The sequence below is a fragment of the Stegodyphus dumicola genome, chromosome 6 (genome assembly GCF_044657685.1).
Source record: "Stegodyphus dumicola isolate Sdum_Otavi_A_Nest chromosome 6, ASM4465768v1".
Classification (NCBI taxonomy): domain Eukaryota; kingdom Metazoa; phylum Arthropoda; class Arachnida; order Araneae; family Eresidae; genus Stegodyphus; species Stegodyphus dumicola.
In genome coordinates this window covers 13,093,370-13,109,242 of record NC_140773.1, presented here as the reverse complement: position 1 = coordinate 13,109,242, position 15,873 = coordinate 13,093,370, and the positions used below count along the sequence as shown (strand labels likewise).

The following is a 15,873-nucleotide window of genomic DNA, read 5'->3' as shown; positions in this document are numbered from 1 at the left end:
GAAGTCCAGATGACTGCCTGGCCCGTTGAGGCAGTGACTAGATTCTTAGACTGATTGGATTCTTAGACTGACTAGATTCTTAAAATATGCGGAGGTACAGAGACGTAGCTGAGGTTTCAAGCGCCGAGGACACCTAAAGATTTTGCGCCCCTTTCTGTGTTACAAGAATAGAAAAAATTTCATTCTGAAATGTGTATCATCAATTTGGCGCCCCTTGGATGCTGCAACCGGAGACGGATGTCTTCCCTTGCCCCACCCTAGCTACGCCACTGAGAGGTATATATGAAATTCAATAATTTAGTTGGTAAAAATTCCTTTGGGATGGAAAACCCATTTCCTAAAAAGTGAAAGAGATAAATAAAAGGAATTATAACCCATTTCTAAAACATCCTATGCTGTGATACCACAATGAAGTTCAGATGACTGCCTGGCCCGTTGAGACAGTGACTAGATTCTTAGACTGGTGAGAATATGCAGAGGTATATATGAAATTTAATAATTCAGTTGGTAAAAATTCATTTGGGGTAGAAAACCCACTCCCTAAAAAGTGAAAGAGAAAAATAAAAGGAATTATAACCCATTTCTAAAACACCCTATGCTGTGATACCACAATGAAGTCCAGATGACTGCTTGGTCCTTTTAGCCAGCGACTAGAACCTCAGATTGGTAAGCATATACAGAGATATATACAAAATTTAATAATTCAGTTGGTAAAAATTCATTTGAGGTTGAAAACCACATTCCCTAAAAAGTGAAAGAGAAAAATAAAAGGAATTATAACCCATTTCTATAAAATTCTAATATTCTATTTCCATGCTGTGATACCACAATGAAGTCCACACGACTGCTTGGTCCTTTGAGTCAGCAACTAGAACCTCAAATTGGTGAGCATATACAGAGGTATATACGAAATTTAATAATTCAGTTGGTAAAAATTCAGTTGGTGTGGAAAACCCATTTCCTAAAAAGTGAAAGAGAAAAATAAAAGGAATTATAACCCTTTTCTAAAACATCCTATGCTGTGATACCACAATGAAGTCCAGATGACTGCTTGGTCCTTTGAGTCAGCGACTAGAACCTCAGATTGGTGAGAATATGCAGAGGTATATATGAAATTTAATAATTCAGTTGGTAAAAATTCATTTGGGGTAGAAAACCTACTCCCTAAAAAGTGAAAGAGAAAAATAAAAGGAATTAAAACCCATTTCTAAAACATCCTATGCTGTGATACCACAACGAAGTCCAGATGACTGCTTGGTCCTTTGAGCCAGTGATTAGAACCTCAGATTGGTAAGCATATACAGAGATATATACAAAATTTAATAATTCAGTTGGTAAAAATTCATTTGAGGTTGAAAACCACATTCCCTAAAAAGTGAAAGAGAAAAATAAAAGGAATTATAACCCATTTCTAAAACATCCTATGCTGTGATACCACAATGAAGTTCAGATGACTGCCTGGCCCGTTGAGACAGTGACTAGATTCTTAGACTGGTGAGAATATGCAGAGGTATATATGAAATTTAATAATTCAGTTGGTAAAAATTCAATTGGTGTGGAAAACCCATTTCCTAAAAAGTGAAAAAGAAAAATAAAATTAATTATAACCCATTTCTAAAACACCCTATGCTGTGATACCACAATGAAGTCCAGATGACTGCTCGGTCTTTTGAGTCAACGACTAGAACCTTAGATTGGTGAGCATATACAGAGGTATATACGAAATTTAATAATTGAGGTGATAAAAATTCATTTGGGGTGAAAACCCCATTCCCTAAAAAGTGAAAGAGAAAAATAAAAAAAATTATAACCCATTTCTAAAACATCCTATGCTGTGATACCACAATGAAGTTCAGATGACTGCCTGGCCCGTTGAGACAGTGACTAGATTCTTAGACTGGTGAGAATATGCAGAGGTATATATGAAATTTAATAATTCAGTTGGTAAAAATTCAATTGGTGTGGAAAACCCATTTCCTAAAAAGTGAAAAAGAAAAATAAAATTAATTATAACCCATTTCTAAAACACCCTATGCTGTGATACCACAATGAAGTCCAGATGACTGCTTGGTCTTTTGAGTCAACGACTAGAACCTTAGATTGGTGAGCATATACAGAGGTATATACGAAATTTAATAATTGAGGTGATAAAAATTCATTTGGGGTGAAAACCCCATTCCCTAAAAAGTGAAAGAGAAAAATAAAAAAAATTATAACCCATTTCTAAAACATTTTATGCTGTGATACCACAATGAAGTTCAGATGACTGCTTGGTCCTTTGAGCCAGCGACTAGAACCTCAGATTGGTGAGCATATACAGAGGTATATACGTAATTTAATAATTCAGTTGGTAAAAATTCATTTGAGGTTGAAAACCACATTCCCTAAAAAGTGAAAGAGAAAAATAAAAGGAATTATAACCCATTTCTAAAACACCCTATGCTGTGATACCACAATGAAGTCCAGATGACTGCTTGGTCCTTTGAGCCAGTGACTAGAATCTCAGATTGGTGAGCATATACAGAGGTATATACGAAATTTTATAATTCAGTTGGTAAAAATTCATTTGAGGTTGAAAACCACATTCCCTAAAAAGTGAAAGAGAAAAATAAAAGGAATTATAACCCATTTCTAAAACATCCTATGCTGTGATACCACAATGAAGTCCAGATGACTGCTTGGTCCTTTGAGCCAGTGACTAGAACCTCAGATTGGTGAGCATATACAGAGGTATATACGAAATTTAATAATTCAGGTGGTAAAAATTCAGTTGGTCTGGAAAACCATTCCCTAAAAAGTGAAAGAGAAAAATAAAAGGAATTATAACCCTTTTCTAAAACATCCTATGCTGTGATACCACAATGAAGTCCAGATGACTGCTTGGTCCTTTGAGCCAGCGACTAGAACCTCAGATTGGTGAGCATATACAGAGGTATATACGAAATTTAATAATTCAGTTGGTAAAACTTCATTTGAGGTGGAAAACCCCATTTCCTAAAAAGTGAAAGAGAAAAATAAAAGGAATTATAACCCATTTCTAAAACATCCTATGCTGTGATACCACAATGAAGTTCAGGTGACTGCTTGGTCCTTTGAGTCAGCGACTAGAATTTCAGATTTTAAGAAGCTGTCTAATTCCCGTTATAATTTCACGCAATAATGTTTTTCTGTTGAAAAAATGAAAGCAAGCATTGAAGCATTGGTAAAGGGGAGACTGTGTATTTAATAACTCCAGACTGACAAAAGTGAACCGCACCACTATTATCAAGATATCGAGATAGAAATCAATCTCGTTGACGGTTACCGTACGTATGATCTTGCAGTATATTTGCAAAACTGGTTCATATTTTGTAAGCTGTTTCCATAAGTAGCTGAGAACAGGAAACGGCATTAATTTTTCACGTACTTCTTCACAGATCTGTGCGAATGAATCGTTGGTACACGAGCGGCTCTTGCAATGCTTGTTGCGGTGTTTACCCCGATAATTACTTCTCTGAAATGTAAGCTATAAAATAAATTGTAACATAAAAGTTATATATGCAGAAAACTTGCAAAGAAGACAGTTCAGAGTATCCAAATTTATTGTTGGGCGGAACATTCTTCATTATGGATGGCAAAAATTTATACCTATGCTTGATGCCACAGTCATAATTTTAATGATACTTCTTCAGTGATCTGTCCTTTACTTTACATGAGGAAGGTATAATATGTTAGAGTTATTTCTGATCGGTGACAAATGCAGAGGTCTTTTGTTATTGAATAAACAGTAAACTATTGTTACGGATTTTGTACATACGTACATAATTTTAGTGAAATTATATGTGAAATTGTAGTTTTTTTTTTTTTTTTTTTTTTTTTTTTTTAAATAATGTAACGAGAAATGCTTGAAAGAGAAGATGGTATGCCGGAAAAATAAGAATACAGAGGCAAGTCTATGTAACATCAGAGCCGTTCTTATACATATCCAAAGATTCGGACTGGATATTTGTCATATCTAATGCTTATTCATCTCCATATGTTACTTTACCATTTTTGTCTTTTTTATTTTATTTTATTTTATTTATATATTTTTATTTTTCATTATTTATTTTATTTTTTTATTTATTATTTTTTATTTTTTTATTTCATTTTAATGTTCCAACAGTTTCATTTATCTACGCAATGCTGATTGACGGGAGCTCCAAAGACTTGCTTATTACATCTTCCGCCTTAGAAAAGACATTTATTCTTACATTTCTGCTTTTGAAAGCATCAGTTATTGAACTTTTCAAGGACAGTCTTTTCTCAATATGATTTGTGTACACTATTAATACCAGAGCTCATTTATCTCAGAAAGTCCTCCCAAGTGGTTGGTGGTAAAAAAAGACGGGCGGGAGAACCTCGGACCACTCCCCGGGGTGTTCTCCCTCAAAATTGGGGTGGAAAGTTTAACAGTTAGCTAGGTTGAGCAATACCTCAAATACCTGTGGTACTACGGAGGTGCTGGCCTAGCTTCTACCTGTACCTGTATAACTGTAATGGATATTGTAATTGAATAAACGTAATTAATCTCTATATGTAACTGTAACCGTATTTGGCTCTCATATGCCTTCCAGTAACTTCGAGAAGTGGGAGGTACAAGAGATTTCTTGGCGGCCGGGGAAAACTATATTAGAACGGAAAGAACATCTATCAGCTTTCAGTTTTTCTCAATTGTTTAGTTCAGCGTGAGTTCGGAGTATTAAGAAATGTCCGAAAGAGCTTCGCTTTTGTAGATGAGCTTTGCATTGCATTGTGTTTAACGTTCATTTAACGTAACTGTATAGTTTGAAGTATAACTACTGACTGTACTCTCTGATACTGGGAAGAGTTCTACGATTATTTTTATGGAAATTTACAGAACTGTAAAATACTTTTTTCGGTAAAATTAAATTTTATAAAGCTATCGTCGGTCCTTTTGAGTTTGTGCACCGAATTATCTGTTTTTTTGCCCGCTGACTGAATTGTTTGTTTTTGTGTAGAAACTCTAATTTTAATTTTAAAAATTATTTTCTTTAACTGATTTTTTTTTTAACTGTATTTGGTGTTTTATGCTTTTCTGCAGTTTTTAATGAAAGTGTTTTGAGTTTTTATGTATCTTTGCCTTGCCACGAAGTGAGAACTCAGTTAATTGAATGAAAAATATATCTGTAATGAAATTCGAGGAAATAAGTTTAAATGAAGTGCAGCAAAACGTGTGCATAATTTAATAGGCTTTTACAAAGACGTCATGTGGTGTCCACAACAGACTATGTCTTAAAATAATAATTTTGGACCTTTTTTTTTTTTTTTTTTTTTTTTTTGTATATTATGTATATTATTAACGATGCCAACCTATTAAAATTTACCTTTAAAGAGTAAAGTGTACGCTCCCCCCCGGCGATGTTCTAGAATGCGCTCTGAGCTGCAAAAAGGTTGTAGATCCCTGTTCTAGAGCTTAACTGAGTGTTGTAATAATTTTACCCCAGGAATATTTCCATTAGTGCGTGCATTCTCTTTTGTGAAAGGAAATGGAATGACTCGTACCCGAAGTAAAGAGTTACTTTGAGCACGGAAAATATCGGAAGCAATCCGGACAGTTCACTAACTTCCAGCCCTTCCATCATAATGGATATCCCAAACCCGGCATCACAATACAAATAGCGCCGACCGCCGCTATAGTCCTTCGTTCGCGGTTGCAGCGAAGTTGGAGACCTGTTAACGGCCGATAATATTAATGCGGTTGGCCGTCGAAGCCCCACCGCCGCAATTAGGGCATGACTGAAACGCGACCCCTCCCTCCCCCTATTCCATATCTCTTCTAGAATCGGGTTGGGATGGACTCATTTCCCCCCCCCCCCTGTGAAGGGGATCGTATCTGATCGAACGAGGGGGAGGTGAGGCGTTCGAGGAAACATGTTCCGAGAAAAAACTGGAACTTCGGAGGAAAAGAATCGCGAAGCTGATATTAACTAGTCTGAGGATGATGGATCAGATGCATTGCATTGAGTGAAAGAAAGTAAAATCGTGGGAAATGGCGAAGAAGAAGTCTGAGTTCGTTCAAAGACATTCCTGATATTACATGGTATTTACAAAATAGTATATCGAAAATAAAATAAAGCGTTAACTGCACGGGTTATTGTTTTCTCTTTATTTATTTATTTATTTATTTATTTGTTACATCTCGAAGGAAGAGTATTATTTTCACTTAATATCCTGTCCTAGCAAAATAAATTCCTTGTACGTAGCCAAGTCTCGGAAACTGACGGACGAGAAGAACAGAAAGAATCTAGCAACGTCAAGCACTGCTGAACAGCTGGTTTTAGATAGTAGCCATTCGACTAAGCACTAAAATCTTTATCTTCAAGCGGCCGAGCGGTAAAGTCGCTGAACGCTGGTAGTTCGGTCCGAGGTTCGAATCCCGCGAACGGGCTGGCTGCGTGGGTGTTTTCGTGGTTTTCCCCACGTGTAACGTGTAAACGAGCCAGTTTCCCTTAGAAAATCCTCCACTGAGGCATCCCTCCTCTTAGGCAGTTAGCCCTCGAGGCTTTGCCGTAATTAAATAACCTAACCTAACCTTTATCTTCAAATGTAATCCCTGTTATTGATTACAAAGCTAATCAATTTAATAGCATTGTGTTGCCACAATCAGAAACATAAGTCCGTTAATGTATCTTCCACGAGGCTCGAACCCATCTAATTTTCAGATATAGGAGGTATTTATTTTAGCTTTCAATGCATAAACCTCGCACTGATGAACAAAGTTCTTAAGACTTAACTCGTCGTTTGCTTTTTAATACATTGGATTTGTAATGCATCCAACTGAAAATTTTTACAAATACTTGCCAATTTGTTGGCATGAGTAACGGATGTTTCTGACGCCATATGTTACGTATCTAGCACAAAATCGTTTGATTTTTAGCCCAAAGCGACTTTAGCCTGAAGGACAATTAGTCTCCAAATGACATTTTGCATCGAATCACTGAATCACTTTTCAAATTGTTGCCACGAACTATTACCGCCTTGTAATATATTCAAAGAAATTAAATAATGAAGATCTGCATGCAGGTATGTATGTTTCTCCCCCTGTGAAAGAACAACGGTACCTACAGCCATCAAACTTTGAATAACTTAGTCCTCCACCCGAATATGAGCACCTGAAAAGCCCGAATTTTGAATTTCGGGTTTGTTTTTATATTCTATTCCATATTTTGTAAAAACTTTAACGATTTTTTTATTAACAAACTCAACAATTTCAAAGCTAGCAATGGCAACACTACACCGAAATAAACATTTCTTTCTCTAACGCGCGAGATTGTCAGTCGGAAATTCTAAAGGTATGCTTTTTTTAAATAGCTTTAGCCCAAAGGGGCGTAAGCAAAAATGCTCTTGAGACGTGTATGTGTGTCTAAATGGAAAGAAAAAGTCTCTTTGACCTACTATAAATTTTTTTTATTTTTTTAATTCTTAAGTTGTTTTATAATTTTTAATATTTTTAATATTACATTTTTAAGTTTTTCAAAATTTTAATGGTAAAGTCTTCGAAAGCTTAGATTTTAATCTGAAGCCCACATACAGCAGTTTTCTTTTCTTTCTCTTCCCCAACCCCTCAATTACTAATTTTAACTCCATAACCTTTCGAATCATTTAAATCTTTTCCTTCTTCGAATTTGTATAATTTAAGAGTTTTGCAAGCACAGTATTGGAAAGTAAAGTCCAAGACTGAATTTCCGGAAAGTGGTTTCCGGAAAGATGTGTTGGTTTTGTGCTCATCTTTTAAACAGAAAGTCACATACAAATAAAAGGAGAGTTAATTATCCGCATATAATCCATGCGCCATAAATGGTGACGACATTAAGGACATAATAAAATCGGACATCGGCACTATATAAGGTGATTAAAATGGCAGAAAGAATTGCTGACGGATATAAATGAAAAGTTCTAAGAGGAAATTCCGTAACCGTTAGCACAATCAAAGAGTTCTTGAAAAGAGGTGTTATAATCACATGAACTTTTATATGCTGTGACGTTCAGAAATATGCACCCCTCGGACTTCTTTCTCAGCGAGAGAATGGACAGCAGACCTTTGGAAGAAAGGTGCAGCAGAAACGCTGCACCTTTCTTCCAAAGTATGGTTTCCGGACATAAGAGACTAATTATTCTCTTTCCAGGTTTTTAAGAAAAAGAGGAGAGAGCTTTGTGTAGCAAGCTTTTGATGCTGAAAACGAGTAAAAGCAGACGCATTTTAGCGTCGTCGCCGCGTCAGCGGCCTTTTTATGAATTAAGGCTGTAATGATTTGATTATTTTAATATTTATTCAAGAATTTCTTATTAAGTTTCAAAATAAATATTTTAAAAGACAACCTGTCTTTTCTTGCACCCAACACGGGTGTTCTGACGTTACAATGCTCTTCTTCTTGCGTCACCTTTTACTGTGCCAACAAGCACAGCAGAAAATCACTCGAAATTTTATACGCAACTACTCCTCCCACGTGCCAACAAGAAAGTTCAAGTCACAAGAAAGGTTCAAATTAAAGTCACAAGAAATAATTTAGTCACACGATAGGTTCAAAGTTAAGTAAGTCACAAGAAGCACTGTAATCGCAAGAAAGGTTCACATGAGATTTTATGCGCTTTTATTCCCCCTTTTCGTTGCCACCAAACACAAAACATCCCACGATATTTTATGTGCTCCTGTTCCTCCCAGTTCGCTTTCCATTGCCAGGATTACAAGAGATTATGTGCGCTCCTCTTCCTTACGGATAGCATAGTCACAAACAACCAAACTTTAGACTTTATTTAGTAGTCAGTGGAGGTATGTAACTAACTACCTGCTCTAACTTCTTTGCATACGGAGTGTATAAGTAATAAAATCAGGCTAGTTCATCATCGGCCTTGTATACTGTCCGGTATAAAATGCAACTTAAAATAGAAATTCTCTCTCTCCCCTTTTAAATACAGTATTAACTTCATTCATGCAGAGATCTGAGATCGTAAATATTTTTCCATTATTTCTTTTAAAAATTATTTTTATAAATCTAAATTATTTTTTTTCTTACATTTCGAGAGAGGCTAAGGCCCAGTCCCCCCCCCCCACTATTTAACCCCTTTGAGAAGGGGGCTAATGAAGATTGATGATTTCGTGGAAACAGGAACGTTCTTAACAACTGCAAAAACAGAAATCACAAATACAGGAATACACCGTTTCAGAATGAGTTGGTAAATAACACTTAATAGAACACTTAATTCCACCGCTTTTTGGAAATACCTATAAATGTATTAACGGACTCGAAAATTACTTTCAAATGATTGGCAATTTTGCATGGATTTAAGTTCATTCTCCATTTGAATTTAGTGCTATGGAAGGAAACCTTACCGAGCTGTTTTGCCACAACAAGCTGAAGACAAATTGTGACAGCAGGCAACTAACTGACTTTTGATTGTCATTAAAAGACGTCTATATATAACGTCATGTTTGCGCAAAATCGCGTGTTTAGGGATCGTTGTGATTAAAAGCGTGTATGGTAAGATAAATTATTGCGAAACTGGAAACGAGCCAGCGACATCAGTTTCATATCAAGATTTTAAGATCTGCAAAGAGAAAAGGATCCCCTTCCCACTAATTGCTATTCATTTATTCGGTGATAAGACTGATAAAAAATATATGCTTACTTAATACACTTTATATAATTTCTTTTTCTTTTCTTTTTTAAATTTGAAAATGAATGTTCCATTTATTTTTTAATTGAATCAACTCAACAGCACCATCTGTGTGCTGTAATTGTTTGGTAAGCCTAGTAGATTTTAGGCTCCGTGGAATAATTCTGAACGTCAAGGACGCCACGAGCTGAAAATGGTTTAGTGTGTGAACTCCTACGCATTTGGATGTTGAACCTCGCTGCCGGTGGATGACGAATAGCAGCAGTTCCAGTTCATTTCGACTTTCTTAACACTTATGCGTGGTACAGTTACAAAGTCCGTAGCTGACCTTCCCATTGGTTACTGTTTATTATTTGTGAAACAAAAATTGTCCCCTTGGATTACCGGGGGAGGGGGAATATACTTTCTTGGATCGCTTCTAGGTGTTGGGCCATTTGAGCTAGCCAGGTCTGGATGCCCCTTCTTCCTAGTGCACTGGTTAATATTTGTTCAAAAAATAAGTTAATTTTTGTTAAAAATAAGTTATTAAATATGTCATATAATGATTTTTTTTTTTCAGTTCAGTTAAGAACAATCCTTCCCCTCCCCCCTCCCCCAGGGAACAACTAGAATTCGCAATGAGGTAAATATAAATTTGGATTAAAAATAAGTAATTTCAGCATACATTTTGGGGAAAAAAGTAGGTACAAATCTGTCTGGTACTCATTCAGATGACCAAAGCTTAAATTCAGCTGGAGATTAGTAAGCCCGACTTTGGGTACATTTCATTTATGAGCAAAATGGTTCTCCCAGCCCATGGAAGATAAAAATAAACCTCTTACATCCACATTCCAGCTGAGGCCCTAAATTAGACGAGATCCAATACACCCATATAGTACAACAAAATCGCAATATTAACAGAAAGTTATGTTGCTAATGCATTCTTTTAGCAATACAAAAGGGATACTGACCTTAGTTGCTGAAATAGTGATATGAGATTTATGTTTAATTAACCATTATTCTCGTCATTTGGATCTATACATTTATTTCTCCTTTTTGTTAGCTTTCACAGAATGCAAAAGAGTTAAGACTATTGAAGGGGGGAGTTCTTAAAATATTTAGATATAAAGCTTTTGGTAAGCTTTTGGCAGCTGTACTTTCTCTCGCACAGTTCTGCTACATTAGAATTTCGACGTTAGCCATTTCGCTAGCCGAAGTTAAATCGCGCAATTAGAATTTTTGGCCAGCGCTTAATTAGGCCAGTCTCCCGTCGCGAAACCATACGTGAATCCAGCTTTTGGAATTTTAGAAATTGGAGTTTTTTTTCTCGTCATTATCATTACTGTTTATGTATGCTTTGATAAATATTTAGCAAATAAAATTTAAAATTTAGTTTAAATAAATTTTTTTTGATAAAAAAATCAAAATTTTATTTAAAAAAAATTTACGGCCTGTCATCTGCTTTTATTCGACTCGCATACAATTTGAATCGAAATCAAAATCAAATGAATTTGTGTTAGAGCATTTGTAATTTAAATGCGTTAATCTATACACGTGCTCTTGATTAATAATGTTGGAAGTATTAATTTATCTCTTTAATTACCCTCAGCAGTTCCCAAAATTAACCAAAATGTTACTGATGCCTTTGCTTTGAATACACACGTTTCTGTTCTTTATATTACATTGTAACTAAATACAGCTGGGAAAATGATATATTTTCCCCACTAATGTTAATTAAAGCTGTTTGTTATAATAACATAATTTTTCGCTTCGGTATCATTGGAAGCCAAAGGACGTACGCAGAATATTTCTTAAATTATTTCGAAAGACAAACTAGTGTCTCTTATCCCTTGAATTCGAGGTATTGATTATTACTTAGCTAATATCTCCGCCCGCATTAGTTTGCGTAAGCGGATTTCTAATATGGCTCATATCAGAAACTACGTAGCTATTTTATCTCGTGGAATAACGAAAAAGTGCACAGTTATAAGCTGGCTTCAATAAATATAAGTCGAATTTCTGCGAAACATTGCAGTGAATGACTTTTCGGAATAAGTTGAAATATTTGAATACATAAGTTGTTTTTATTTATTAGGATTCATGTATTACAAGGATGCGATTGCACGTATATATGATTTCCTACGTCAGCATTTTCAAAATAATTTATTTATTCAGTTTTTTAAAAAATCATGTAAGTGTTAATTTCCGGAACAAGCACAGAACTTCACGGCAATTATAATGGATAATAAATAAATAAAATAAAATAAAATAAAAAAAGCAGATTTTACATTACGCCCAAAGAGCGTTTTTTAACCTTTTCTGCGCTTCATTTATTTATTTAATGTTCTTTGAACTTAAACCATAAAATTCAATTCAACAGCAATATCACAAAATAATTTTAAATTGAGCATATCTTTAGAATTTCCGATACACAGTCTCGCGTGCTGAAGAATTTTTTTTTTTTTTTTTTGTTTTTGTTGTTGTTGTACAGTGTTGCCATTGCTCGCTTTTAAATCGTTGAGTTTGTTATCAAAAATTCGTTAAAGTTCTACAAAATATGAAATAGATAATAAAACGAATTCCAAACTCCAAAGTCGGGCTTTCAAATGCTCATATTCGAGTGGAGGATTACGTTATTCAAAATCTGATGTCTCTAGGTTCCGTTGTTTTTTCACAGTGCGAGAAACATACATACATTCATGCAGATGCTTCCTTATTTAATTTCTTTAAATATAAAACAGAGTGATAACATTTGGTGGCAACAATATGAAAAGTGAAACACCGTTTATAGGGAAAATGCCAAAACGAAATGAATAGCCCTTCTTGGCAAATTGCCCCTTTGGACTAATACAATATAAATAAACAAAGAAAATAAAGAATTCCTTCAAGAGAATCAAAATTTCAAAATAAATAAATAACAATTAAGTTTTAAAAAAATACAAACTTAATTGAAAAGTTGTTACTAAAAATTTTGTAACCTATTTTATTTGCATTGTTTGTGCATTAAGCACCCTTTTCTTTACCGTATTCACATTTTAAAATTTATTTGCAAATAATGCGAATTGTCCGCTTTGAAATTATATTCAGTTCATTTTTATGAAATAGTAAAAATACTAAACTCGATTCTTACTAATTAAATTTTCTAAGATTTAAACTGGAAAGGGATATTCAAAAACAACAAGTTGAGAAAAACTATTTCGGTTTAAACAAGTGCCCCACGGGGAAGGGCGAATATTATATAAGTTTCGAGAGCATTTGGGCTAAAAATATTTAAAAACAGCATATTTTTAGAATTTCCGATAGACAGTCTAGCGCGCTTGAGATAAAAACATTTTATTCCGTTCAGCATGTTGCCACTGCTTGCTTTGAAGTCGTTGAGTTTCTGAATAAAAAATGCGTCAAAGTTTAAAAATATGAAATAGGTAATAAAACAAATTCGAAATTCAAAGATTCGGGCTTCCAGGTGCCCATATTCGGGTGGAGAACTTCGTTATTCAAAATTTGATAGCTGTAGGTAGCTTTTTTTTTTCACAGTGCGAGAAACATACATGCATTCATGCAGGTTTTAATTATTTAATTTCTTTAAATATAATGCAGAGCGATAATATTTGGTGGCAACAATTTGAAAAGTGATTCAGATGCAAAATGTCGTTTCAACACTAATAGCCCTTCTGGGCTTAAAAGATTCTCGGTGACTTATGATTTGATTGTAAGAGAAAATCACACAACTCAGTTACATTCTGCGAAACATCGCAGCTTAATTAGTTAATATGCAATATTTTACAATATTTTAAGCCCGATGTAATTTTTTTCAAGTATCACAGAGATACTTTTAGGGAAACGGGATTCATGTTATTATGTTGCATAGATACCACATTCAATAAAGGAAACTTAATTTACCTTTTTTTTTTTTTTTTTTTTTTTAAATTTTATAGGACCTGTTTAAAACTAAAAGGATGATACATTGACAGCTGGGTTTGACAGATGACAAAAGGATGATACAGATTAAGTATAACTACATGAAAAACAAATATTTAAAAAATAATAATAATTAATCTGAATTAAATGAAGATTAGTGTTTAAAGCAATAGTTTTTAGGCAGCAACACATTTGAAGTGCACTTTATAACGTCTTGGGGATCGTAAAAAAAAAAAAAAAAATGAGCTAAAGTAGATCATAAATAAACTAAGTATTTTTCACCTGAGATGAAGTAAAAGAAACAACTGAAATATGAAACTATTATAAAAAATTAGATATAATTTTACGTTACGAAAATAGTAGGAAGAAATAAAAGACCGCCTGCCAAGAGTACACAAAATACTACAAAGAGAAAATACGAGTGATAAAATGTGGAACATTCCGTGAGGTGAAAGAAAGAGGGAAGAAAAAAGTCAACAAACGCGCTAAGAGCGAAAGAAACACGCAACAAAGAATCGTAACAGCGAGCCGAAAGGAAGGCATCAACATAATTTTTACCGAGGGCAGACCTTTTCCCTCCTGAGCGCGAGCGAGTGGCAGCAGAAGGGGGTGTAGCAGCTCGCTGCGCCATACTCGGAGAAACCTGTCAACGGGGGCACTGCCGGAGAAGGTTCAAGCAGGTTCGGGCCGCGCGCATCCTTCGTAAGCACCATACACACAACCTCGGGGTCGGGGTGGAGGGGGAAGGGCAATACAGTCACGTGACACGCTCGGCCGGCCTCGGCCCTCCCACCCGTCCTCTCTCGCTTCTGCCGAGTATTCTCAGTTTGTCGTCTGCTTCTGGCGTGGCTGTGCGCGTTCGTGTGAGCTCGTGTCCGAGTAAAGAAGTAGTGCGGTGTTGTGGTGTGTGCGTGCGTGTGCGCAAAATATGGCGGCGCTGGCCGTTACGCCCTGGCGAGACGGCGGCGCCGATCTGGCCGGCGGTCCGCCACAGGCCGTAACGCCGTCCAGTTCGGACAAGAACGGCGGTCAGCAACAGCATATAGAGTGCGTGGTGTGTGGCGACAAGTCCAGTGGGAAACACTATGGTCAGTTCACGTGCGAGGGCTGCAAATCCTTCTTCAAGAGGAGCGTCAGGAGGAACCTGACGTACACGTGTCGGGGCAACAGGAACTGTCCTATCGACCAGCACCACCGGAACCAGTGCCAGTACTGCCGGCTCAAGAAATGCCTCAAGATGGGAATGAGAAGGGAGGGTAGGTGCCCAGGTCAGCTCCATTACCACATTGAGCCCTGTTCCTCCCACCCCCTATCCCATTAACACCACTTGTGGTAGCATGGCAAGTTTAGGGATCGACACTGTTCACGACCCAGTTACTGAAAATTTAGTCAGCATTTAAAACTATGCTCAGATCCGTTGGATTATGTTTACGAAGTATTACAGTGTGTCATATCATAGTAAGATTCAAAATATCATTCCTATACTATCTTACGAGATTTTATTAGGGGGAGGGAAATCTGTTACATTACTTAAAATATCAGCATCATCAAAATTCCAGTGGTTTTCAAATTACTGGATCAAGTTTTGTTCAAAGAGAGGTTTTATTTATTTTTTTAAGTGAGTTATGCTGGGGAAAAAAATGTGAACTAACTCCAGTATTAAATTCGTTGTGACAAATATCGTGAGGCCTCTTGAAGCTTTAGTAACATTAATTCAGTAAACGGTTATTCATGGGTATTCAATTGTTGAATGCATTTCTCAGAAAGGAATATTACGTATAATGTGAAAATAATTTTTAAAACAAAAAAGAAACTACGAACTATTTTTTCAGTTTTAATTTGTTTTTTTTTTTTTGGGGGGGGGTTAATGTAAACGATCTTTAACTTCCAGAAACATCAAAATTGATTCTTTTGCTCAAGTAACTGATTTCAAGATTTCAAACTGGCAGATTTTTTTTTAGGGGGGATGTTCATTTTGTGACTTTTGTTTCCTGTAATCTCGGGAAAATTATTCCTCCTCCCCTGTAGTATACATGGAAATGTGGCATGTATAACTAAAATATTTGGTGCAGAATGTTTGAGAAGACTTATAAATCAAATCAAATGCCAGAAAATTCCACCTTTTATATGGATTAAGTGAATGGAGTTTAATCTGCATATTTGAATCTGAAACCAACTGCTGATTCTCACAAACTCAATGCAGAATTATTAAGAATTTCTGATACCTTAAGTTATGAAATTTTGTGGCTTTTATTTTATTTCATGCTTATTTCTAAAGAACGTATAATGATTCTCTCAAAAACATCATGTGTGACTGAA

The 15,873-nt window shown here is 35.7% G+C and overlaps 1 protein-coding gene across 2 annotated transcripts in view; it reads left to right on the top strand.

The window, feature by feature from the left end:
• Positions 1–14,301: 14,301 nt before the first annotated feature.
• Positions 14,302–15,873, top strand: part of svp (COUP transcription factor 2) — a 253,462-nt gene continuing 251,890 nt past the window's right edge. The window contains exon 1 of one of the 2 annotated variants that reach the window (XM_085818116.1): positions 14,302–14,822. In XM_085818116.1, the coding sequence (XP_085674242.1) occupies positions 14,483–14,822 (340 nt within the window). In that variant the 5' untranslated portion in view covers positions 14,302–14,482. The remainder of the gene's footprint in view (positions 14,823–15,873) is intronic. The other variant, XM_085818117.1, reaches the window with a different exon arrangement.